Below are 26,006 nucleotides of genomic sequence, written 5' to 3'. Positions count from 1 at the left end.
GGAATCACCTGAGAGGAATCTCATGCTTTGGATGTGTCAGTTTGATTCTTGACTAAATGTCCCATAAGTGCCTAAATTGTTCAAATATTGATTCGTGAGCATTCTAAATTCAGTTTTAATCAGAAATTGATGGCATGAAACGACAAGAGTATTTTTCGCAGCTATTTGGTAATATTACCCATTTCATGCACCCTGTAACCTGATAACATGATAAGCTGTCCACTGTTGTAACCGCGGGGCGGCCCGGTAGTCCAGTGGTTAGCACGTCGGCTTCACAGTGCAGAGGTTCGATTCCAGCTCCGGCCTCCCTGTGTGGAGTTTGCATGTTCTCCCCGGGCCTGCGTGGGTTTTCTCCCACATTCCAAAAACATGCATGTCAGGCTGATTGGGCGCTCTAAATTGTCCCTAGGTGTGAGTGTGGGCGTGGATGGTTGTTCGTCTCTGTGTGCCCTGCGATTGGCTGGCAACTGATTCAGGGTGTCCCCCGCCTACTGCCCGAAGACGGCTGGGATAGGCTCCAGCACCCCCCGCGACCCTAGTGAGGATCAAGCGGTTCGGAAAATGGATGGATTTTGTAACCGCTGTCACTGAAAGGGTTCATGTAATATAAATACGCTGAAAATCATTTAAATCCAAATACTCTGTGAGAGAATGAATCTTTTAAAGCAATTTGCCATTCTACTGTTTTATGATCTTCGAGCAAATACGCCGATTCATTTTATAGACGTGCATAAACAGTTTCTTAATGTTTTATTTTTCAGTTCGACTTAATTCGAAACTTTATTGTGATTAGTTGCCTAAATCGGAGGCTTTATTTTCATTAAGTGCCTTTATGTAAGACTTTATTGTACATCATGAAAACTGACTGCATTGAAAAAAGAAAACAAAATCAACTGCAATTTAAGTTGAAACAAACATTTTTATTCACACACGACATCCACTTTGCCTGACTCGTTTCCTTGGATCCCAACCCGTTGACCACTGAGCATAAAAAAGAACATTGCACCTATAGAGAATGTCCAATATTACAGCCCCCCCACGCCCCACACACACTCCATTTTACAGTATTCACAAACACACACACAAAATACACACACAGGTAATGAGGTGCACGCAAAGGACCATTTTAGAGCAGAAAAACTAACTTGTTGGACCTTACCTGGCAAAAGTAGTGGACGGTCGAGCCATCCGTTCTTAGGCAAGTCTACAGGCCGGACAGATCTCCAAGATTATCTAAGACCTCATCTATGATTTTACATATGGAGTCTCTCGTTAAGGGAAGGGGATGGCTGAGGATGCTGCGCCGCCACGGGCAGATTGAAGACAGCTCTTGTCATCTTCACCACTGAAACCCTCGGTCAGAGAGTGCCACAAGAGTTTAGAGTCAGGAACATGTTCTCTGCCGGTCTTCATGGAAGAGCTCAAGTTCAAGAGCTTTTCCATCTGCTTCACATCGCGGGATAAATGGAACTCGGTGGTGGGGAGAAGCAGCCTGTTGGGCACAGTGTGACAGAACCATGGCGACGTAAGCCATGTCAACCAGCGACAGCATTTTCCTTCTGTCCGCGTTGCTTGTCCAGCAAGACATCAGACGTGACCGTCTTCGTTGATGTCCAGCATGCGTGCTTCATGAAGAACACCCGGCCACTCTTCTTGGGCACTGCACGGTGGGCTGGGTGGCAGCAGCGTTGGTGTGGAGGTCAGAGAAAACAGTGTTGAAACACAAAAGGACCAAACACAAAACCACACCAGACATTGTGCTTAAACAACACTGATATTAATTAAATTAACCCTTTTATGCACCAAAAATGACAATCTGTAACCTGATAACAGGATAAGCTGGGCACTATAGGAACCGCTGTCTCTGGAAGGGTGAACCTCTCTTTCGCATCCAAATGACCTTGCGCTTTCAACACATGCAGATGCGGCATTAATCAGCTCAGTCTCTGCCTGGGGGAGGGCTGACCATTAGGCGCCTGCTGCGTAGATGAATGCTTCTGCTGGATCCTCAGTCCTCTGGGCCTTGCACTCGATCCAACAGAATGTGACCGGACAACTTTTACAGCATCAGAGCAGATGACTAAAAGTTTATTGAAAAACGTGTGCAACAAACTGCATAAACCAACAATGAGGAAAAACAGAGTGGATTCCCCGACACAAGCGTTGAAGCGGCTTGGGACTGCTGCTGTCACAGGTAACATGGCAGGCAGAACACCTTGGTGCTAGAAGTGCACCGCTTCTCAAGGATGAAACCTGCATAGGCGTGCACTATGGAGTCCCAGACCTCTTTCCAGCTACTCTTTGCCGGGCACCAAAGCAGATCAGCTGTAACCCATTTCATTCTGAAAGATCCACTGGAAACCTTTTGCCTTTATAGTTCCCCAACTGCAGTGTGCCAAGGAACTCAGTCTTGTTGGTTGCATCTCCGTCCCAGCATTGCATCACGTTCAGGGCTCATCCTTGATACGCCTGGCCTCTGCGGATGCATCCTGAAGCAGACAAATGAGTGCCCCCTTGCGGAAACCGACATGGACCCTCTCAGGAGAGAACATTTTCCCAGAAATAAAATGCTCTTCACCTCCAAGCATATTTTACATTGTCACATTTAAACTTGAAATGAACACACACGTCCATCCAACATCCATCCATCTATCCATCCATTTTCTGATCCGCTTATCCTCACAAGGTTTTAGAGGCATCCTGTCTTCGGGCAGGTGAACTGGTTGCCAGCCAATTGCAGGGCACACATCGACGAACCATCCGTGCTCACACTCAAGGGACAATTTGGAGTGTTCCATTAACCTGTCACGCATGTTTTTGGAATGTGGAAGGAAACCGGAATACCCGGAGAAAACTCACACAGGCACAGGGAGAACGCGCAAACTCCACATCGGAAGGCTGGAGCCGGAATCGAACCCTGCACCTCTGCACCGTCAGGCCAATGTGCTAACCAGTCGATCACCGGGTCAATCCATTCATGTTTCACAAAATATTCTTGGCCTTTCATGCAAAATGAAATACAATTTCTATTTTTAAACTTAGTAATGTTGTACACTTGCAGTCTGCAGTCTCTCTCCTGATTTCCCTTCACCCGGAATAAAAACCTATGCATTAACATTTTGACTACGATATTACATGTTATCGGCACTTACATATGCGGAAATACCACTACCTGTAACCCGGATGGAGACGTCATGCCGCGGGAGCTTAAATACATGCAAGGCCCACCCGATGCTACGGAAAAGAGACGACTCTGAGACAGGTTTTCACTTCGTAATTTACATTTATCCGATCCAAAACGACGACGTGTAAGTGAGTTTTTATTGGCGTGCATTTTACTGTACGTAATTGCGAAATATTTTAACTGTACGTATTCACTTGTGCCCTGTTGATCATGGCATCGAAACATCCAAGAACTGTTATGACTGTCGCAGAGCCGGTGAAATGCATCCGTTTGAGCGAGGCCGGCCGGGCACAAAGTTAAAAGCATCCAGGAGACACTTGGCGTCGGAAAAACCCAAATCTATAAGACTTTAAAAAACAAGGCATCGATTCTTGCCCGGTACGAATGTGGGAGTCTGCCTGCTTATAGGAAATTGCTTGTGGCTCGACGGACGAGATTCAGCGCGGTAAATGATCGTGTGCTGGAATGGTTTCACTGTTGTCGCGCAAAAAACTTCCCGCTAACTGGGCCGCTAATTCGTGAGAAGGCTAGCTCCATAGCGAAATCTATGGGCATAGACGACTTCGAAGCGTCCGGTGGCTGGCTGCAGAAGTTTGTTGCCCGGCATCAGTTGACCAATTCTGTCTTGTGTGGTGAGGGAGGGGAGGTAAAGAGTGAGACGGTGAGGGAGTGGAAAGAGAAGCTGCCAGGTCTCATTGAAGGATATTCAGCAAATGATATTTTTAACTGTGATGAGACCGGATTATTTTTCAGAACTCTGCCATCCCGCTCATATGTGAGTAAATGTGTTTCTGCAAAGAATGGCAAACTTGCTAAAGACCGGATTACCGTACTGTTGGCAAGTTCAATGGCTGGTGAAAAGTTGCGTCCATTGGTCATTGGAAAATCAGCAAACCCGCGGTGCTTTTCAAAAGACTATAAACAACAAATGAGAGTGACATATGAAGCCAACCGCAAAGCTTGAATGACTTCAGAAATCTTTATGAAGTGGTTGTATCAGCTAAATAACAAGATGGTCATCCAAAACCGAAAGATTCTTTTGTTTATGGATAATTGTGGAGCCCACGTCCCAGCAACCTTGTCAAACATAAAGATAATTTTCTTCCCACCAAACACAACATCTCACTTGCAGCCGATGGATGCTGGAGTCATCCAGAATGTCAAGCTGCAGTATCGTAAGAGCATGCTGAAAAGTATTTTGCTCAACATGGATGAGTGCAGCAAAGCAAGTGACCTTGTAAAAAAAATCACTGTCAGGGATGCCATTGAATGGATAGAAGCTGCTTGGATGAAATTAGAATCTTCTACCATTGGCAAATGCTTTGCCACAGACACCATCACTCACGATGCTGAGGGGGAAGATATTGATGAGACTGACCTTATTCCACTGCGTCAAATAATTCCTGGCCTGACAAACCAGGATCTTCTAAATGTGGACTGTGATTTGGCTGTCACAAAAGATTACACAGCAACAGAAATCACAGAATTGCTCGAGCAAACCACCAATGTGATTGAGTCTGAGGAAGAAGATGATCTTCCCAGCTCAACTCCTGATGACAAGCCACCTTCCAGCAAGGAGGCAATGCGAATGGCAATAAAAATCCTTAGCTACGCACAAGAATCACCAGACATCGGCGATGAACGGGACAGTTACTTGCAACTAGCAAGAAAATTGTATGACACGCAGGCGAACATTCTCGTAAACCAAAGAATGCACGCAATGAAACAATCCAAAATAGACACATTTTCCCCCAAGGTAGACAAACCATAAGTATTAAAATACTGTACTGTACGTACTGTATTGTACTTTTGTGATTATTATTATTTTTGGATACACTTGTACCTGTACACTATTGCAGTTTTTGTTATATGCAGTAAACAGTTTTTGGACAATATATTTTTGCATTTTATTGATTGTGTTGTTACACGTGCATTTTGTCAACATTGCAGGTTCATAAAGGACATGGACCATGCTCATTTCCCAAATGAGGAATTTCTGTTATCAGGACAAATTGGACAGCGCAAACACGAGTCCGTACTAGAGAATATTTACTGTATTGAAGTAACTCCTCCGTGAGCCATCACCTTACCGTGGTGGAGGGGTTTGTGTGTCCCAATGATCCTAGGAGCTAAGCCCCTGGCAGGGTCACTCTTGGCAAACAGGTTCTAGGTGAGGGACCAGACAAAGCACGGCTCAAAGACCCCTTATGATGATTGAAATTAATGGATCTAGGTTTTTCCTTGCCCGGTCACCGGGGCCCCCCTCTGGAGCCAGGCCTGGAGGTGGGGCTCGTTGGCGAGCGCCTGGTGGCCGGGCCTACACCCATGGGGCCCGGCCGTGCTCAGCCCGAAGAGGCAACGTGGGTCCCCCTTCTCATGGGCTCACCACCCATGGGAGGGACCAAAGGGGTCGAGTGCAATGTGAGCTGGGCGGCAGCCAAAGGCGGGGACCCTGGCGGTCTGATCCTCGGATGCAGAAGCTAGCTCTAGGGACGTGGAATGTCACCTCTCTTGCAGGGAAGGAGCCCGAGCTGGTGTGCGAGGTAGAGAAGTTCCGACTGGATATAGTCAGACTTGCCTCCACACACAGCCTGGGTTCTGATACCAGTTCTCTCGAGAGGGGTTGGACTCTCTTCCACTCTGGAGTTGCTCACGGTGAGAGGCTCAGAGCAGGTGTGGCCATACTCATTGCCCCCCGGTTCAGTGCCTGTACATTGGGGTTCACACCGATAGACGAGAGGGTTGCCTCTCTCCGCCTTCGGGTGGGGGGGACGGGTCCTGACCGTTGTTTGTGCATATGCACCAAACAGCAGCTCAGCGTACCCACCTTTTTTGGAGTCCTTGGAGGGTGTGCTGGAGAGTACTTCTGCTGGGGACTCCCTTGTTCTGCTGGGGGACTTCAATGCTCACGTGGGCAATAACAGTGAGACCTGGAAGGGCGTGATTGGGAGGAACGGCTCCCCCCTGTCAGAACTTGAGTGGTGTTTTGTTATTGGACTTCTGTGCTCGTCACGGATTGTCCATAACGAACACCTTGTTCAAACGTAAGGGTGTCCATATGTGCACTTGGCACCAGGACACCCTAGGCCGCAGTTCGGTGATTGACTTTGTGGTTGTATCATCGGATTTGTGGCCGCATGTTTTGGACACTCGGGTGAAGAGAGGGGCGGAGTTGTCAACTGATTATCATGGTGGTGAGTAGGCTCCGATGGTGGGGGAAGATGCCGGTCCATCCTGGCAGACCCAAACGTTTTGTGAGGGTTTTTTTCGAGCGTCTGGCGGATTCCCCTGTCAGAAAGAGTTTCAACTCCCACCTCCGGCAGAGCTTTTCCCATGTCCCGGGGGATGCGGGGTACATTGAGTCCGAATGGACCATGTTCCGCGCCTCTATTGTTGAGGCGGCCAATCGGAGTTGTGGCCTTAAGGTGGTTGGTGCCTGTCGTGGCGGCAACCCCCGTACTCGCTGGTGGACACCAGCAGTAAGGGATGCCGTTAAGCTGAAGAAGGAGTCCTATCGGGCCTTTATGGCCTGTGGGACCCCAGAGGCAGCTGACGGGTATCGACTGGCTAAGCAGAACGCAGCTTCGGTGGTCGCCGAGGCAAAAACCCCGGCATGGGAAGAGTTCGGTGAGGCCATGGAAGCCGACTTCTGGACAGCTTCGAGGAAATTATGGTCCACCATCCAACGTCTCAGGAGGGGGAAGCAGTGCACCACTCACACTGAGTACAGTGGGGATGGGGCACTACTGACTTCGACTTGGGACGTTGTGAACCGGTGGGCAGAGTACTTCGAAGACCTCCTCAACTCCACCAATACGCCATCCTTGGAGGAAGCAGAGTCTGAGGACCCTGACGTGGGCTCTCCTATCTCTGTGGTTGAAGTTACTGATGTGGTTAAAAAGCTCCTCGGTGGCATGGCCCCAGGGGTGGATGAGATCCGCCCAGAGTTCCTCAAGGCTCTGGATGCTGTGGGGCTGTCCTGGTTGACACCCCTCTGCAGCATCGCGTGGTCATCGGGGAGAGTGCCTCTGGATTGGCAGACCGGGGTGGTGGTCCCTCTCTTTGAAAAGGGGGATCGGAGGGTGTGTTCCAACTACAGAGGGATCACACTCCTCAGCCTCCCTGGTAAGGTCTATTCAGGAGTGCTGGAGAGGAGGGTCCGTCAGGAAGTCGAGCCTCAGACTGAGGAGGAGCAGTGTGGTCTTCGTCCCTGCCGTGGAACTGTGGACCAGCTCTACACCCTTAGCATGGTCCTCGAGGGTACGTGAGAACTCGCCCAAACAGTCTACATGTGTTTTGTGGACTTGGAGAAGGCGTTTGACCATGTCGCTCGGGGAGTTCTGTGGGAGGTGCTTTGGGAGTATGGGGTACCGAGCCCCCTGATACAGGCTGTTCGGCCCCTATACTGCCGATGTCAGAGTTTGGTTCGCATTGCCAGCAATAAGTTGGAATCGTTTCCAGTGAGGGTTGGACTCCGCCAAGTCTGCCCTTTGTCGCCGATTCTGTTCATCACCTTTATGGACAGAATTTCTAGGGGCAGCCGAAGCGTTGAGGGGGTCCGTTTTGGTGGCCTCAGGATTGCATCTCTGCTTTTACCAGATGATGTGGTAATGTTGGCTCCTTCAAGCAGGGCTCTCCGACTCTCACTGGAGGGTTTCACAGCTGAGTGTTAAGCGGTTGGGATGAAGATCAGCACCTCCAAATCTGAAACAATGGTCCTCAGTCGGAAAAGGGTGAAGTGCCCTCTCCGGGTCGGGGAGGAGATCTTGCCCCAAGTATCTTGGGGTCTTGTTCACGAGTGAGGACAGGAGGGAGCGAGAGATCGACAGGCAGATCGGTGCAGCGTCTGCTGTGATGCAGACGTTGTATCGGTCTGTTGTGGTAAAGTAGGAGCTGAGCGAAAGGGTGAAGCTCTCAATTTACCGGTCGATCTAGGTCCCAACCCTCATATATGATCACGAGCTATGGATCGTGACCGAAAGAACGAGATCCCGGATACAAGTGGCCGAAATAAGTTTTCTCCGCAGGGTGTCCGGGCTCTCCCTTAGAGATAAGGTGAGAAGCTCGGTCATCCGGGAGGGGCTCAGAGTCGAGCCGCTTCTCCTCCACATCGAGAGGAGCCAGATGAGGTGGCTCGGGCATCTAATTAGGATGCCTCCTGGACGCCTCCCTGGTGAGGTGTTCCAGGCATAACCCACTGGCAGGAGACCCCGGGGGCGACCCAGGACACGCTGGAGAGACTATGTCACCCAGCTGGCCTGGGAGCGCCTCGGGATCCGCCAGGAAGAGCTCGAAAAAGTGGCTGGGGAGAGGGAAATCTGGGCTTCCCTCCTAAAGCTGCTGCCCCCGCGACCCGACCCCGGATAGCGGTGGAAAATGGATGGATGGATGGATGGATGGATGGATGGATATTTAAGTAAATACAATTTCTTCATAAGTCCCTAAGGATCCCATCATTTTAGCATACTATTTTCATTTCAATGTCCAGCACTACCTAACGAAATCGGCCCACACACAGATCAAGATTTGGATTCAAATCGTTTTGTAGTTGGTGCGTTCACGTCTGTCGATTTAGTGACCACCATTTGGCAAGGGATTACATCTTTCAGCGAGTGGCAGAGATACCCCTTGCAAAGTCTTTATTTAGTTTTAGGGATTCTCAAAGCACTTCCTGTCATCCCCTGTGTATGACGTCATTGATAATAGTCGTTTTTAACAATACCGGCACAGCTTTGATGTTTTTGCCAAAATATATAAATAAATAAATAAAAATCATCAGTGATTTTGTCAAAGGTGAGGAGAAATCTTTCTTTACTTGCTAGTTGTTGTACTGACATCCGTGTGAAAATGTTGACCTACCATTTGCAAATACAGGCATGATTTTGATCTGGTAATCACTGATTGTTTATATACTATATGTGAGGTCTTATTAAAGGTAAATAATTAGGGGCTATCTCTGCATTTTGAAGTTTCCAGTGATCTGATGATTGACGATTTCTATCAACATCAATGCATGGTCTCCGATGACATTTTTTGCTCATGATTCTCCATTGTTGATTGGTCAGCCTCTGTGTTTTGTGAAAATACAATGGTTTCATCACTTTGCATGTCTGTGGTTGTTTCCAAGAATGGCATTATTTTTATCACTTTGGGTAATAATCAATTGTCATGCTTACACAGAGACTTTTCGGTCATTCTGATTGAAATCATTTTGACTTAAAGATCTCCGGTCATCTGTTTACATGTGACATGAGCTATTCTGTTCTGTGGTTTACATGCTCCACTCCGTGAATGAAATCAGTTGTGTCACAGCCACGTGACAGTCCGACGTCATTTTAAACATCACACATTCATTTGTCTATTGAGCACAGTAGTTATAATCGTATGAAACTTTTATCAAAGTAACATCTTGATTAAAAAAAAAAAAAACAAGTACGTTGAAACAAGTTCTCCCGTCGCAGAGGAGCTCAGGTTGACGCTAACATTTTCAAGTGCGTAAACGATGACGTCACTACGCATTGACATAAAGAAGCATGCGCAGACCGGACAAAGCTTTGCTAGTCTGATTCTCAATCTCGTTCGGTGGGGAAAAAAGAATATGCCACACCAACTGTTCATGGCGCCTGAGAGACAAAATGTTTCAGTGACCTAAACGTTTTCATTTCAAGCGCAAATTCGATAGTTTTCCTGAGGATCAATCAAAAGCTGCATGTTTATTTGACTCAGGACGTGTGAATGTTGGAGGGGACGAACGCGTCAGTCTTACTTACAACCTTTGGCAGCAGCAGATGATTGGCCTGAACAGAGTTAGGATTTTTTTGCATCAACCTTAACGTAATTTTCCTACAGGATTCATTCACCTCCCATTCATTTTTAACCATAGATTTGTAGAGTTTAATAATACTGTACATAAAAGGACGATACTGTCGATATTGTAAGGGAGCAATTGTAAAATTACTCCGTGTTCCTACAGCACCCTTGGTGGACTCCAACCCTCGACATAGGAGCTCTGCTATGCTCATGCTCTTATCAGTGGTTTTCCTTGGCCTTGCCGTGTTTCTCATCTACAAATTCAAGAGGTACTAACCTTGTGTGATGACCTTCCCCTTCTCCACAACAGAATTACATACAAAGCTCGAATGTGTATGTTACCATCCTGTATAACCCATTATTGATGGTCCCGCAGGAGCAAGGTCTAGGCTCGTCATTCGCGGTCAAGTCTGGAAATGAGAGTTTTACATTTTCCATTAGGCCACAGGCAGCATCATTCCAGTATGTTGAGAATATCATCAGTAATACGATGCAGTGTGTATCATGTAGTCCAAGTGCCTTATTTGGGCTTAAAGACATTCATGCGTTATCTCTCTGTGAAACTATATATATATATATATATACTGTATATATATTAGAGCTGTCGGTTTAGCGCGTTTTTATTGGCATTAATTTAAATGAATTTTAACGGGATTAAATTTTTTCTCGCGAGATTAACGCGGCACACGTCACAGCGGATGTTACGTTGCTCTATACATAAACCAGAAACAAAACAACAAGCACGCTTCATACGTCCACGCACGTTTGTTTTGCCAGCCACGGCAGCGCGAGACACCGAAAACTGATACTTAAAGAGTTTATGAATGGAAAGTTTACTTTTAAAAAGTTGCCAGATTGTTCCATTGACAAGACCAAAGTTACCTGTGTCATGCAGGTATACAATGCATGCCACTGACGCAATTGTTACTTGTTTGGAACTATTTTGTGTGGAAGGTTACAGTGTTCCGTGTCCATATAAATAGAGTGGGTGGAGCTTCTCTGTGTTCGTCTGACAGTGACGGTGAAGTTCAGCGGTGCAGTGGTAGCGACCTAGCGAAAATAAAACGTCTTCAGTGTTGTCATCGAACCAAGTGTAGTCATCCGAAATGATGTCTACACAAAACCGTAGAGAGACATCCGCGCAAGAAGGACCAACAGAATCAACATAGCCCGACTGCTGTGTTCAGAGCAAACTTGAGAAAAACGAAGTGTGCAACCATGGCTTAAATCCACTATAGGCTGAGTACTAGTTTACCTTAGATGTGCACTTTATAATGTTATATTGCTCTGTTTTGATTCCATAAAAAGAGCTGTTAAGGCAGCTGTTGCGTGACAAAATATTTTTTCACTGTTGTTGATGGACAGTAATATTGTGTGAGAGATTATGTGTGAATAACTGCTCCAAGTGAAAAATGTTCATGTAAAATTGAAAATCGAAATTGTTATTTCAGCAAATATTTGCATTTTGCACATAGAAAACTGATTCATGATTCCATGTTGATGAGAGGATTAAAATGGGCTGGAAAATAGGACAATTCAGAAACTATAAAAAATCCATGAGTAATCACAATTAATTTTTAGTGAATTTGAGTTAATTATCACAGTTGCATTTTTAATTAGATTAAATATTTTAATCGTTTGACAGCTCTAATATATATCTATATCTATATATTATACTATATTATATTATGAACGAATATGGAATGCCTCCTACTAGTCAAAAGAGAAGTATTTCTCTAATTGAAAATATCTAAAATTGTGACCTGGAATTGATGTTGGACTTGATGTGGAAGGGGAAGGTATGCTGGGGTTTTTATTTGTTTGTTTTGTTTTTTCTTTTACTCCTCATGTGCCAGACTTTAGGCCCACTGAAATTTGCATGTCTCCTTTTGGCAAACTTTTTAGAAAAATACCTTGGCTAAACATATACGCAGAGGTGAACCAGGAGAAGGAGCAAGAGATGATTAGCTCTGTGGGCCAAGGCGACAACATGCCAAAAATAACACTGAATGAGTTCTCCTCATCCAAACAACTCATGGAGAAACAACTGGATTCAAGAGTCAAAAGTAAGTGATCAACCACCAAAATGGATCACATTGTTTCAGTTGATTGAGCTCAAACCCCATTTCACTCAGAAGGTCAAACGGTGGCTTTGAAGCCAACGGAGTTGAGAGTTGTAAAAACAAATGACAGACCGCATGTTAAAATTAAACCAGAGTCCCGTATTTTCTGCACTATAAGGCGCACCTTCAATGAATTGCCTATTTTAAAACTGTTTTCATATATAGTGCGCACTGCATTATAAGGAGCATAGAATAGAACAAAATTTATGAAGACAATTGATTCAACAAATAGGCGCACAAACCTCAAGGGGCGAAAGATCCTTAGAAGTCTTACTTGTCTCCTTCCTTCGTTCAGTCAGTCCTTAACTCTGCTTTCAGTGTTCATTTCACAATGGCTGCGCAGAGCTCACAAAGTAGTTGTCTGTTTGGTGTGTTGGCGAATACACATGTCAGTTAGTGTCGGGCAGAACCCTTTTAGGTTACAATTGGTTCCTGCTCATAACCACTAGACGGCATAGGAACACTAACATGGAAACAACTCAATGGGGAATATAAAGGGATTGCAACTGCATACAAAAGGCGCATCAGACTATAGGGCGCACTGTCAACTTTTGAGAAAATTGAATAGTGCGGAAAATGCGGTACGTTACATCCTTAGTCTGACATTTCACACAAACATCCAAAAGAAAGTACAGACTATTTAAATTCTCAGTTTTGGCTGACATTGTGGTTACTCAAAATAGTCAAGTCTACCAACAATACATACGGCACATGCATGCAGTGGACGACATACTGGAAGTCACGGTATGTCGTCAATCAATTATAAATAATAAAATTCCACAATAAACTGCATTTATCAATCCCAACATCTTTTTCTTGATCTTATAATTATTTTCATTTTTACTTCGTTGAACTGTTGTTTAGTTCCAATGTATCTTTACAAGGTGCATTTTATCTGATGCCACCTTGATCTCTTTTTTTTTTTTTTTGGACTGATTTCAAACAAAAAATCTGTGGATATAATCTGCGTCATGAATATGATATTAAAGTTGTTCTGTTTTTTTTTTTCATTGAAAAGCATCCCCACTTTTGTAAATCATTTTTTTGGGGGTTGTTCTAATACATTTGGAATCACATCCGGTTTTGGTAATCTAAATATGTGTCTTGTTGCATGTGCATTTTGGATAACCACAGACGTCACAGACGATCAAATGTTCAACTTGTTACTCTTCAAACAATTTGTGCCTACCATGGTTTACCAATGTTTGATACAAGTGTGTGTGTGTCTGTATGTATATAATTTTATGATTATTTTTTTTTTAAATGAAGTAGTTGTACTAGCTATCATTTCTTATGATTGTAATTTTTTTTTTCTGTATCCTCTTGTCTTCTCAGGGGGAGTCGCAAATGCCCGCGAGAGCACAAGGGAGATTCCAAACTGTACTAGTGTGTAGAGTGTGTCCTTTACAGTAATCAAGCGTCAAGTGGTGTCTCTTTCAGTTTTGTAACTTCTCGACACAACTGCTGTGAATAGTTTTCTAAGAGACCTCATTTTTACAGCCGCGCATGGAAGTCACCTTCAACATCCACACAACAAATCAATGTATTCAGTGAGATGAGTTTATTGTCTGAAGACCAAACATCAAATCAGTTTTGTGCCTGTGTCAGCTAGGTAACACGTTTGTAAAGTTGGCTAAATACTTTGCTTCGGAAATGATCTCTTGCTTATGTATGAACCACAATGTCTAAATATTTAACTAAACAGAGTATTACTAATGCATACACGATCAACTGTCTTGTATTTACCATGTAGCTTTTTAAAGGCCCATAGTGTGTCATAGCAAACGATCAGGCAAATGGTGTGCTTTTGAAAGTCTGTGAAAAATTAAAATGCCAGCTTTGTTTTAATAAGGTCATTGACCAGTGCCTGTTGCAAATGATGACATCTATGTAAATAATTAATGACTGTAAATAGTTGGTTTTCAGTCAATCAACACCCCCCTCCCAAAAAAACCCACATTGACTTAATTTAAGAGTATTGCTCTTCTTGACATATCTTGAGAGAAATGTATATCTCTTTCTACACATTTTCATACCCTGAATTTTCTGGGAATTAAATGTACATTTGGAAAATTGCCATGTTCAACGTTAATACTTTCATTTTGTATTGTGTATAAAATGTATACTGAGATAAATCTGCATTATTGCTTTTTTGCCTCTTGTCGGTAAATGAACAGTTTGACTCGGTATCAGAGCACACGATACCGAATCCGTTGTTATGGTTACCAGTCGTCAAAGTATTCAGCCACTGATGAGGACCATTCCATGTGTTGTAGTTAGACAGTAACACAGTCATTTTAGAACATTTTGTAAGAATACATAATTATTATATTGGTGCTGTATGTTACACATACGTACAGCACATTTGACAATAAAATTGTATTCAATTCAAATTGTTTTCTGTCAAAGCTTCAGGCAAATTTCTCAAAAGCTAGCATCTTATTAATTACATCAATGATACAGTATGTACTGTTTCCCAGCAAGAGGCAATCTCAAATTCTGCACGTCAGAGTGCTTGAGCAACTATGTAAAAGTTTCTTCTTTGTGCGTTTAGAGTGTGGAGTGAAGCAAAACAGCATTCAAGACAAGTGTAGGATTGTTTTAGTATGTTCTGAAATAATAATAAATGATTTATGTAAACCAGGAGTCTTCTCTGAAAAGAAAAAGTGAAATTCATAATGCTGAATTAGTGGCAAGTTTGGACAGTGATGTAAATAAATTGTTTTTAATGTAAGACTCTAATGTAAGTTTTTTTCTTGGCTAATCCATGCCATCATTTGAGGAGCAATTTCTTTTTTTGCAGGTTAATTGCGGTGACCTCAACAAGACTTTAATTAAACAATAAAAATATGACAATATAATGGAGGAGTTGTAGGGATGCAGCTATTTAGTTATTTTTGTAGTTGAGGATCCTACCAAAATACATACATCAAGTGATCAAATATTCAGATAAAATATATTTTTATTTGATAAAAGAGCTATTATAAATACAAAGGAGGAAATTATAAATCTCACCAATTATTTTCCGTTTAAAAAAAATCTGTAATTCGTATGTGTTAAATTTACATTGTGCATAGCAGCAAACTATTTTCTTGTGTAAAAACATTTTCCCTGGAGTGATTTCAAACAGAAATACACACTTCAGTTAAAATTTCGCATTTCTTACATCAGCAACAGGTATTCATTTAAAAAATATATATATTTTTTAAAACAGGTCCTTCTAGCCGTCCATCATGTCTGATGATGACACTTGCTCCAAGGGAGGGGAGGATGGGTAGGGGGGTGGGGGTGGGGGGGGGGGGGGTCAGCAACTCTGTCGCTGGTGCCACTTCTCGTGGGCATAGAGACCGATTCTTGAGCCGCAGACTCGACCACAGATGGAGCAAGGGAAACCGGATACCAGGGGGGTACCAGCTGCCCGCTGGTGTCGTTGAATGCGTTTCTCGGTTCGTCTGGCTTGGTTAATTTTGTGTATTTCAGAGATTGCAGTAGCACAAGTGATCTGCCAGGTTGGTCTGTTGAGTGCAAGTGTTTCAAGCTGCGTGGGGTTGATGTTGGCTCGCTTTAGGAGGTCCCTGCTGTAGTCCTTGAGGCGCCGCTTTTGGCCCCCAGCAGAACGCTTTGCACCTCTCAGTTGGCCATAGAGGACCTGGCGGGGCAGGCGGTTGTCTGGCATGCGAATGGTGTGTCCAATCCACCGAAGATGTTTTTTCGCCACGGCCGCTTCCATGCAGATGGAATTGGTGCTTTCGAGGATGTCTGTATGGGGAATTCGATCTTCCCAGGACAGGCCAAGGATCTTTTGCAGGCAGCGGATGTGGAAGGCTTCCAAGGTAGTAATGTGCCGGCGATATGGAGTCCATGACTCTGACCCGTAGAGCAGAGTGGAGAGACACACTGCGTTGTACACAGCAATCTTGGTACAGGTCTTCAGGTTTCGGTTTTCAAAGACCCTGCTGCGTAGGCGACCAAAGGATGATGATGCTTTATTAATACGGGTGTGGACTTCAGTGTCAAGGGAACAGTTTGAAGATAAAGTGGAGCCAAGGTAGGTGAAATGGTCCACTACGTTTAGTGGAGTGCCATTAATGTGAAAGCTGGGGGATGTGGAGGTTGGGGTAGCGAGTTGGAACATGACCTCAGTTTTTTTAATGTTGATCTGAAGACCAAAGGATTGGTACAGATTGGAAATGGTGTCGAGGGCGTGCTGCATAGAGTTTGAACTGTGAGCTAATATAGTGCAGTCATCAGCATACTGAAGCTCACAGATCTGACAGATTTTTGTCTTTGTGTGAGCCTGGAGCCGTCTGATGTTGAAGAGGCTTCCGTCTAGGCGGTATTCCATATGGACACCGTCTTCATGTCCCATGCCATGGTGGAAGAGGCACGTGGTGGCAGAGAGGAGGATGTTAAAAAGCACTGGAGCCAAGACACAGCCCTGCTTCACCCCGACTTTCACCTTGAAGAGCTCTGACTGGAGTCCTCCGATGAGCACTCTGGCTTGCATCCCATCATGCAGCTGCTGGAGGATGCTGAGAAACTTGGGTGGGACCCCAAGTTTGGAGAGATGTTTCCAGAGCAACTCACGGTTAATGGTGTCAAAGGCTTTGCTGAGATCGATGAAGGCTATGTACAGGTCCTTTTGATGTTCTCTGCTTTTCTCCATTAGCTGTCTTAAAACAAAGATCATGTCAGTGGTGGATCTAGTCTTCCGGTAGCCACACTGGGTTTCTGGAAGCACACCTTCTGAGATGTGCTCGACTAGCCTGCTGAGCATGATTTTGGCCAAGATCTTTCCTGCGGTGGAGAGGAGAGAGATTCCTCGGCTATTCCCACAGGCTGCTCTGTCCCCTTTCTGCTTATAGATAACAACGATGTTAGCATCCTTCCAATCCTGCGGGACGGTCCCATGTTCCCAGATGTTTTGAATCAGGAGGTGCAGTCGGCGCGTGAGGAGATAACCTCCGTGTTTGAAAACCTCTGCAGGGATGCCATCAGGTCCAGCGCTTTTGTTGTTCTTTAGGCCCGCAATGGCTTGCTGGGTTTCAGAATAGGATGGTGGGGCGTCGAGGCTCATGATTGTTGGCAGGTCTGGAAGATTGTCCAGAATGTGTGGATTGACAGGGTTGGTATGGTTGAGAAGATGTTCAAAGTGGTTTGCCCAACGGGCAAGGATCTCATGGTGGTCCTTGAGGAGTGCAGAGCCATCAGCTGATCGGACTGGAGCAATTGCCCGCTTCTTGGGACCATACAGTGCTTTGATGGCATTGTAGAAGCCCTGGGTGTTGTTACAGTCTGCCAGATTTTGGATCTCATTTGCCTTCTGCACCCACCAGGTGTCCTCCATGATACGGAGTGCTCGCTGGGTCACTGTTCTAACTGCAGAAAAGGTGGCTTTACGGGTGAGAGATGTAGGGCAGGACAGGAGAGCTTTATGGGCCTCATGCTTTGCTTTCAGAAGTGTATGATTTCAAACAGAAATACACACTTCAGTTAAAATTTCGCATTTCTTACATCAGCAACAGGTATTCATTTAAAAAATATATATATTTTTTAAAACAGGTATGAACAGCCTGAATGCAACTTCACTTGAGTAGCGAGCATTTTGGTAAGTGACTTGCTGTATTACAGTTGATTCATGTCTGTGCATTTATGATCTTAAACCAGCTGACGGGCAAGAAGACAAATATTCTTAATAGGCTACAGCTTGAAATTTTGGAAGTTTTCAAACTAAAAGACATTTGAGAGGAAACAAATATTGCCTTCATTTGACTTCACCAAACCCTTACAAAATACCATCACTTGGAAAAACTTTACACCTTCAGCACGATCTATGATTCCATTATGGTCGCAGACATATATTGTACGTGTCATATTGGTAATAAACAAGCCACAAACGAACCAGTAGTCGGAGCTTGTAGTGCTCAGACTGCCCGACTTATTTTTCGTTGTTGTTCATGACAGTCTCGGTCATTTTACCATATATGGTGTCATAAAATGTGTCTTCTTTAACCGGGCAAGTGGCCACAGGACAAGTCTGGCACTGAGCAGACCTCTGCCCTTCATGGCATGCTGCGGCCAAGAGCACAACTCGGTCACACAGTTTGTTGAGGAGGCGGAACAAAAAAAAAATAGAGTCCAAGCAGCAGGGAAACAGTTTGTGGGCATTCAGGACCACGGGACTCAGGTGCAAGATCCGTGGCGGAGCTTGGGTCCGTAGGAACAACGAGCGCATAGCGCAAGGTCTCTGCGAATTCCGATGTCGGGAGCAACCACCTGATATTTTGGGTAGTTAAATGAGCTGGAGCACGCTTGTCAGTGAAAGGCAAGCGTTTTGCTCCATCACGCTACGAGTCAATGTCTAGGAACAAATTGTGGGGGCATGTCGGTCATGTCACACTATGTAGAAAAAAAAAATTATAATTCTGACACGTCAGACCTTATGCGTCATGAGCATGAGGTGTGCCAGACAACAGATCAGCACAACAAGTCTAATGTTCTTTTAGTAAGGTAAAATAAATATACAAGGTCGTCCTGGGCATCGTGGGATTTGGGAAAATGTGTTGATTTTCCTGAAAGGCCCGTCTAATTCCTGGACGGTTGAACCGCGTGATGCCCTCCGTTGCCAATTAACGTTCATCATGTGGCGATCACTGTAGAACATCACACACACACACACACACACACACACCACTGTTAGGGTTTGGATGTGACCCCAATAGCACGACAACAGGCAGGTATCGTGGAAGCCAACACTTGGCGTAGTTTATTTAACAGTCTTCACAAAGTCACTCAGGGAGAAGCACGAGGAGTCCACAAGGAAATGTCCACACAAGGAACAAGAAGCTGCAGTAGATGGCAACAGAGTCCACTGGCGTGGTGACGGCGCGAACTTGCACTGAGGAATGGTCTGTGAGTCAATTTGTACCAGTCCAAACGAGCAGATAGGCAACAGGTGGGTGATGAGCTGACGAGTCTCAGGTGTGAGGTGCAGAGCACCCTGGCTGAGGAGGCTGCCTGGCTTGCCCCTCCCTAACAACCACCCGTCGACGATTTAGGACAGGGGTCAGGAACCTATGGCTCGCAAGCCAGCTGTGGCTCTTTTGATGATTGCATCTGGCTCGCAGATAAAACAAAATATTATCGGTTGTTTAATCCATCCATCAATTTTTTACTGCTCACGTACTGTTCAGGGCTGCAGTTGGCGGCAGGAGCTATTTTAATTTGATGAAACTGGCCGACGTAGGCCGTTGCTGGTGAAACAGGTAAATGCCCCCTTTTGAATCAGCCCACTCGGTCATTAGCTCAAAGCTAATCCTTCAACGCATAAAATGGCGAAAAGAAAAAAAAAATACTAAGGATTCGCCTTTGTGGAGAGAACAGGTTCTGCGGTGTGTCTAATTTGCAATGACAAAATACCATCGATGAAACGGTCGCATGGAAAGCAGCACTTTGACACGCGCCATGTTACGTTCGCATCAAAATACGCTGCGGGAGACAGCAGAAAGGAAGCGTGCAAGCGACTGAGCAGGGTGCAAGCTAGCCAGCAGCACCTCCGCGTATGGACCCGGCAAACTGACTATAATTCCGGTAGTTTTGCTGGATCTTTAGCAATCGTGAGGAACGGAAAACTATTTACATTCATGGTGAGTATTATAACAACATTATTTAAAAGTATACATTCGGTGGCTCATTATACTGACATTATATATACACACACACACACACGCATATACTGTATATGTATATGACTCTCACTGAAATACATTTCCAAATATTTTGCTTTCATCGCTCTCTTAGTCAAAAAAGGTTCTCAACCCCTGATTTAGGCGCTTGATGGCCGACATTCGTACCACCCCCCGATCATTCCCACCTCCCCGCCGATTACGTTTAGCCCCGTGACGGCCGCCGTCCACCCACTAGCCCTCCTCAATGATTGCGCGTTTTCATGAAGTAGTTACTCAACAATATTTTGAAACATTTATTGCTACTATACCTCATTAAAATCAGTTGGTCTTTTATCACTATCTGCCAGTGTGTGACTGTAGATGTGGTTAATATTTTGTGACACAGCAATCAACAATATCAAACAGTCACGTCAGTTGCACTGGCGCGCCACGAAATGCCCGCAGTTGGGTCTTCATTCCTGAAATCCTGGCACTGAAGCTAGTTAACTGGTCCTCAAACTGGGCACTGCACAGGTCAGCCTTATGTTGCGCTGCATCGACTGCAAGCGCCAGTCATCCAGACAAACTTTCCAGAGAAGGAAGTGAAATTCATGAGCTTTGTGCGCTTTTCAATGGTCACGTCGTTTGTGGGACATGAATAAAGCAGAAGCGGTTGCTATGTGGTAAATGGTTGCTGGCAAAAAGAAAGTGGTTCATCTTCCCTTACTTCCAACTTTAAAGCCTAGTGCCCCACCTCTTCGCCCATACGTGTGGTGCGAGTGACACAATCGCACAAATGAACACCTGCAATCAAACAACACAATTCATGTGGTGTCCGGTGTAAACACAGCAAAATGAAGAATTTGTACTCCGTTATATTGCAAAACTTTAAATCATGTGTCAGCTCTGACATTGTAGAGGAGCTTAATCATGATAACAATTAGTTGCAAGGGTGGAACAAATCCAGCAAATATTAATAATGGACACCATATCTCATTAGCACGGATAGATCAGCACTTGGGAGAAAATATCTGCTAAACAAGCACCGTGATTTCATGTTTCCATTTGGTCAAGAAAAAAATGAAAGATATGTTGTAGTCAAACACAGACTTTGAAGCAGAAAAACAACTCCCCGCTCATTCTGCTTCTATCCACACTAAAGGATTACTTGAGTATGAAAACACACTGTCAGCTTCATATTGGCTCCTCTAATTACATTTCATTTCATTGTTGTTATTATTGCTGGCCATGGCAGATGAGAACTGGACATGAATTGAATTATTGGATTTAGCTATGCAAGATGACAAAGCTGGCACAATCAAAAATGGTTTGTCTTTATTCACCAGGGAAGTCTGACAACAGTCTTGTTGTACTGGCGCTCAAATTAATTTTGTGCACCTTTCTCTGCCTTTCACCTCATGAGCCTGAAAGAAATGTGCTATAAAAAGTAATTGAATAAAGAAAAAACAGTAGTAGCAATGAAAAATAGCCCAGATTTTTAATCATACATTCGCATCATTCATCCTCGCATGCCAACATAATTTTGATGTTCCTCCCCTTTTTCTTCAGACCACCCATGCAATGGACTCAACCTTATTTCTAGACAACTTAAAAAAAAAAACAATAGTAACTGTAACAAATTGAATTGTTGTGCATCACAATCATCCATCCATCCATTATCTGAGCCACTTAGCCTCACGAGGGTCGCGGCCAAGCCGGAGCCTATCCCAGCTGTCTACGGCAATAGGCGGGGTACACCGTGAATTGGTTGCCAGCCAATCGCAGGGCACACATAGACAACCAACCATTCGCACTGATAATTACACTAAGTGACAATATATTGTCACTTGTGTTATATAGTGTTCACCTGCCATGCATGTTTTTGGAATGTGGAAGAAAACCGGAGTACCCGCAGAAAACCCACGCAGGCCCCGGGGAGAAAATGCAAACTTCACACAGTAAGTCCGGAGCCGGAATCGAACCCTGCACCTTTGCACTGTGAGGGTGATGCGCTAACCACTTGGCCACCGGGCTGCCCAAATAAAGTTCTGTCACAACTCCTGTGGCGGCCTCAAGGTATATGCAGTTGGTCAGACTCCACAGAGGAGGGACCAAAAACGAGCAACTTCATGTTGAGATTTGTCCTAAAATGCCGATAACAAAGGGGGGGGGGGGGGGAGCAAGAGAGAGCGAGAGAAAGGAACATGCACATTTCCACTGACCAGCAGAAGGGCACTGGGATGCTAAAATGTAATCTCACCATCACGGCATGTCGTGCTTTCTCTTGTTTCACTTCATTCTTGCGCCAGCTGTTATCCTTTTCCAGTCCAGTCACTTCATGGATTTAACTTGTTGCAGGTATTTTGGGGCCTGTTTTTTCACCGGCACCAACTAACACGCAGGAGTCGTGCTCTGCGAGTTTCTGGTACTCGTCAGAGATACAGGCGTCATCAGTAACTGATTAAGAGGTTAGTCGGTACCTGACCTGTTTAGACATTACACTGATGGCCAAAAATACACTTCCATCAGTGCTTAGTTGGGCTTATTATTATTTTTTTTTCAGTTTGTCATCATTCGTCATTATTCAACATAACGGGCATCAGTGACGAGGCCTGACGGACCTTCAGTCAATACGAACAGAACAACCACCTCTGGAAATAAACATGGCTGAGAGGTCATTCTTTGGTAATATAATTCACAGTCATGGTTTCATGAAATAAAATACAGACATCCAGAATCTTGGTCAACACATTCATGATACACACAGTAACAAACCTAAACCTAAACCTTGTGTCCTTTTTAGATCTGATTGGAAGGAATGAGCCACTAATCGCAGGAAGCACAATGGTACTTGTAACAATCACTTCGACTGGCTGTTAGCGAGCAAATGCCAATTAGTGCATATGAAAAAAGCAACAGATTTGGGAGCCAAGTTGTCTGGGACCCCTAGTTGAGAGACCAGACAAAGCAGGGCTCACAGACCCCTTATGACGAAAACGATATTTGCAGACAGTTTTTCCTTGCCCAGATGTGAGTCACCAGAGTCCCCTTCTGGATCCAGGCCTGGAGGCTGGTGATGAGGCCTGCACCCATGGGGAGCCAGAAGAGGCAAAAACAGGAGCCAAATGTGGAGGGGCCAAGGTTGGGTGCAGAGAGAACTGGGTGACAACCTTGGTGGTCCCATCCCCAGCTACAGAAGGTGGCTCTACAGATGTGGAATGCCACCTCTTTGGCAGGGAAGGAGCCAAAGCTGCTGTACAAGGTTGAGAAGCTATGACTCAATGTAGTCTTGCTCACCTCCACACACAGCTGGTGATTTAGTACCATTCCTTTTTAGATGGGTTGGACACTTTCACTCAAGAGTTGCGCATGGTGAGAAACCAGCTTGGTGACTTTACAATGGGGTTCACCAGAGTAGATGTGAGTGTAGCCTCTGTCTGCCTTCAGGTGGGGAGGCAGGTACTGATTGTTTGTGCCTATGCGTCAAACAACAGTTCAGAGTAGTGTATGAGGAAAAAAAATCTTAAATTAAAAAAATAAATATTTCGAGTGGAGAGTGTGAGCGTCATCTGGTGCAGTGGAAATGTACGGTCACAGTACACTCTTGAGAGTCATACAAAAGAGGGTGTGGCGGCATTATCAGCGGGGCTGTGGTTCAGGACCGTAGTTGAGCGCAGCATAATTGAGAATCCATCCATTCACCCATCCATCCATTTTCTTATCCACTTATCCCCACAAGGGTCATGGGGTGTGCTGCAGCCTATCTCAGCCATCTTCAGACAGTCGGCAGGGTACCGCCTGCACTGGTTGTCAGGCAATCGCAGGGCACCTAGTGAGAATATGTGGATCAGAAAATGGATGGATGGATGGATGGATGAATAACCGCAACAATGAAACAGTGATCACTCAAATCATTGCAAAACACCCCAGGAGCATGATATTTATGAGAAGCATTTTTTTAAATGTGGTCAATTTAGGTAGGCTTTTCATATCACTTTGGGTTTGGACTGGTGGCGGAAACAATAAGATGATTCAAAATACGAAAATCACAGGAAGAGGCTTCACTAAGCCAATCCAAATTCATGTCTCCCGCAAGAATGGGTTCACTATGATTAGGGTCAAGCAACACCTATTCAGCGCATGAAATAGACTGTGAAGAGTGGAAGGTGGTCGAAAACAACCTTTTTAGATGAATGCCTGCTAGCATGGTCGAGTGGTTAGCGCGTTGACCTCACAGTGCAGAGGTACTGGTTTGATTCCAGCTCCGGCCTTCCTGTGTGGAGTTTGCACGTTCTCCCCGTGCCGGCGTGGGTTTTCTCCGGGTACTCGGGTTTACTCCCACATTCCAAAAATGTGCATGGCAGGCTTATTTAACACTCAAAATTGTCCATAGGTGTGAGCGTGAGCATGGATGGTTCTTCGTCTCTGTGTGCCCTGCTATTGGTTGGCAATTGGTTCATGGTGTCCCCCACCTACTGCCCGAAGCCAGCTGGGATAGACTCCAGCATGCCCCGCGAAACCCTACTTTGCGGTTTTTCATTTATCACGGAAGGTTCTGAACCCTATTAACCGCGATAAGTGAGGGATCACTGTACTTCGAAGTGATGAAGGTCACAGAGAATCCAGTACGAGTTTAAGGTTTTGGCGTGTTAACAACCGACAGTAATGTTTTGTTCTGAAATAAAGAATTTGTTCACATCTCACTGATCCTCCTGGTTCGTTTGTCCAAGCAAAAGTAGCACAAAGAGGACACGAGTGCGCCAAATAGGTGCCTAGAGTGGGATCTCCATAATCACAGAGCCCAGCTAATAAATAGCATTTTTCTAGTCCAAGGCTGGACTAAAATAGTGTCGTGTAATAATTTACATAATAGTCTGGAAACTTCCAATTGATGAAACACATCAAAGCATGTAAATGTAAAAGAAAATACATTGATGTTGGATTCACTGGTGTTCATAACCTTCAGCCTTCAAAAGATCACATTCGTATTATGAATTCTATGCAAAAATTGTCAAAAAGTAGGCTTTGACCTGCTGTCTAATCGCGTCTGCTTTATACTTACAAATTGTTTGGCATAAGTAACAACATATTAAAGATGACACTTCATTTATGAGATAAAACAAAAACAAGTGATGTTTTATACACTGAAATTCAACCATTGTGCCTTCACAGGCCAATTAAAAATATTTTTAACTTACATATATAGGCGAAGAAACAATTCCTGTTTTGCTCTCAATTCGCACAAATCTGATATGTGGCATGGCTGCATAAAATAAGAGCATGGCATTAAATGTGGTGACAAATTGAATATCTGTCAAAGAGCTGCCAATGTGACTGCAGCACAAATGTAATCAAAACACAAACAGAAAATTTTGCCTAAAATGGGTGGCGGTGTTCATTTAGAGTTCATTACTCGAAATGAGCACCGCTACGAGTTTGCTTTTGTTGACATCACAGCTGATGGTGCAGCCACATAAACACTCATGGACTCAAAGCGCATGACTAAATAAAAAAGATGGGACATTGGATTATCTTTGAACCCTTCCATTTTGCCTGATCTCATCCAACAAAAACGTAATGAAAATTCAAGGTTAACGGCCAGATGAGTTTTATCAGCCAGCAGTGCACAAACGTTCATGGCGGTGCAGCCTTTGGAAACCCATTTGTTGCGTGTTTGAGAGATAAAGTCACTCCGTGGCCATAAATGCTTTCCTCAGGGTTAGCCGCTAGCGCCTGTCGTCCATTGCCAGCGATGTTGGGAGTCACTTGTCAAACAAACATGCCTGTATTGATGGCACTTGTTCATGATGCACATTAAAGTCAACTCACAATTTTTATTTTTGCCGTACTATTAAACTATGTATGGTGGCCGACTGGTTAGCGCGTCGGCCTCACAGTGCAGAGGAGCCGGGTTCGATTCTGGCTCCGGCCTTCTTGTGAGTTTGGATGTTCTCCCCGTGCCTTCGTGGATTTTCCCCGGGTACTCCGGTTTCCACCCACATTCCAAAAACATGCGTGGCAGACTGATTAAACACTCTAAATTGTCCTTAGGTGTGAGTGTGAGCGCGGAAGCTTGTTCATCTGTGTGTGCCCTACGATTGGCTGCAACCTGTTCAGGGTGTCCTCCACCTACTGCCCGAAGACGGCTGGGATAGGCTCCAGCATCCCCCACGACCCTTGTGAGGATAAACCACTTCGGGAAATGGATGGATGGATATATAC

General features: G+C 44.8%; 1 protein-coding gene across 1 annotated transcript in view; it reads left to right on the top strand.

Moving 5' to 3' along the window:
* sorcs3a (sortilin related VPS10 domain containing receptor 3a) overlaps positions 1 to 14,859 on the top strand; it is a 235,923-nt gene extending 221,064 nt beyond the window's left edge. The window contains exons 25-27 of the mRNA XM_086119367.1: positions 10,158 to 10,263; positions 11,900 to 12,060; positions 13,453 to 14,859. Of these exons, the coding sequence (XP_085975493.1) occupies positions 10,158 to 10,263; positions 11,900 to 12,060; positions 13,453 to 13,511 (326 nt within the window). The 3' untranslated portion in view covers positions 13,512 to 14,859. The remainder of the gene's footprint in view (positions 1 to 10,157; positions 10,264 to 11,899; positions 12,061 to 13,452) is intronic.
* The last annotated feature ends 11,147 nt before the right edge of the window (positions 14,860 to 26,006 follow it).

Source organism: Hippocampus guttulatus, chromosome 9, assembly GCF_054856545.1.
Source record: "Hippocampus guttulatus isolate MCC_2025c chromosome 9, RoL_Hgut_1.0, whole genome shotgun sequence".
Classification (NCBI taxonomy): Eukaryota; Metazoa; Chordata; class Actinopteri; order Syngnathiformes; family Syngnathidae; genus Hippocampus; species Hippocampus guttulatus.
Note: the sequence above shows the minus strand (reverse complement) of the source record. Positions and strands in the feature narration are given on the sequence as shown.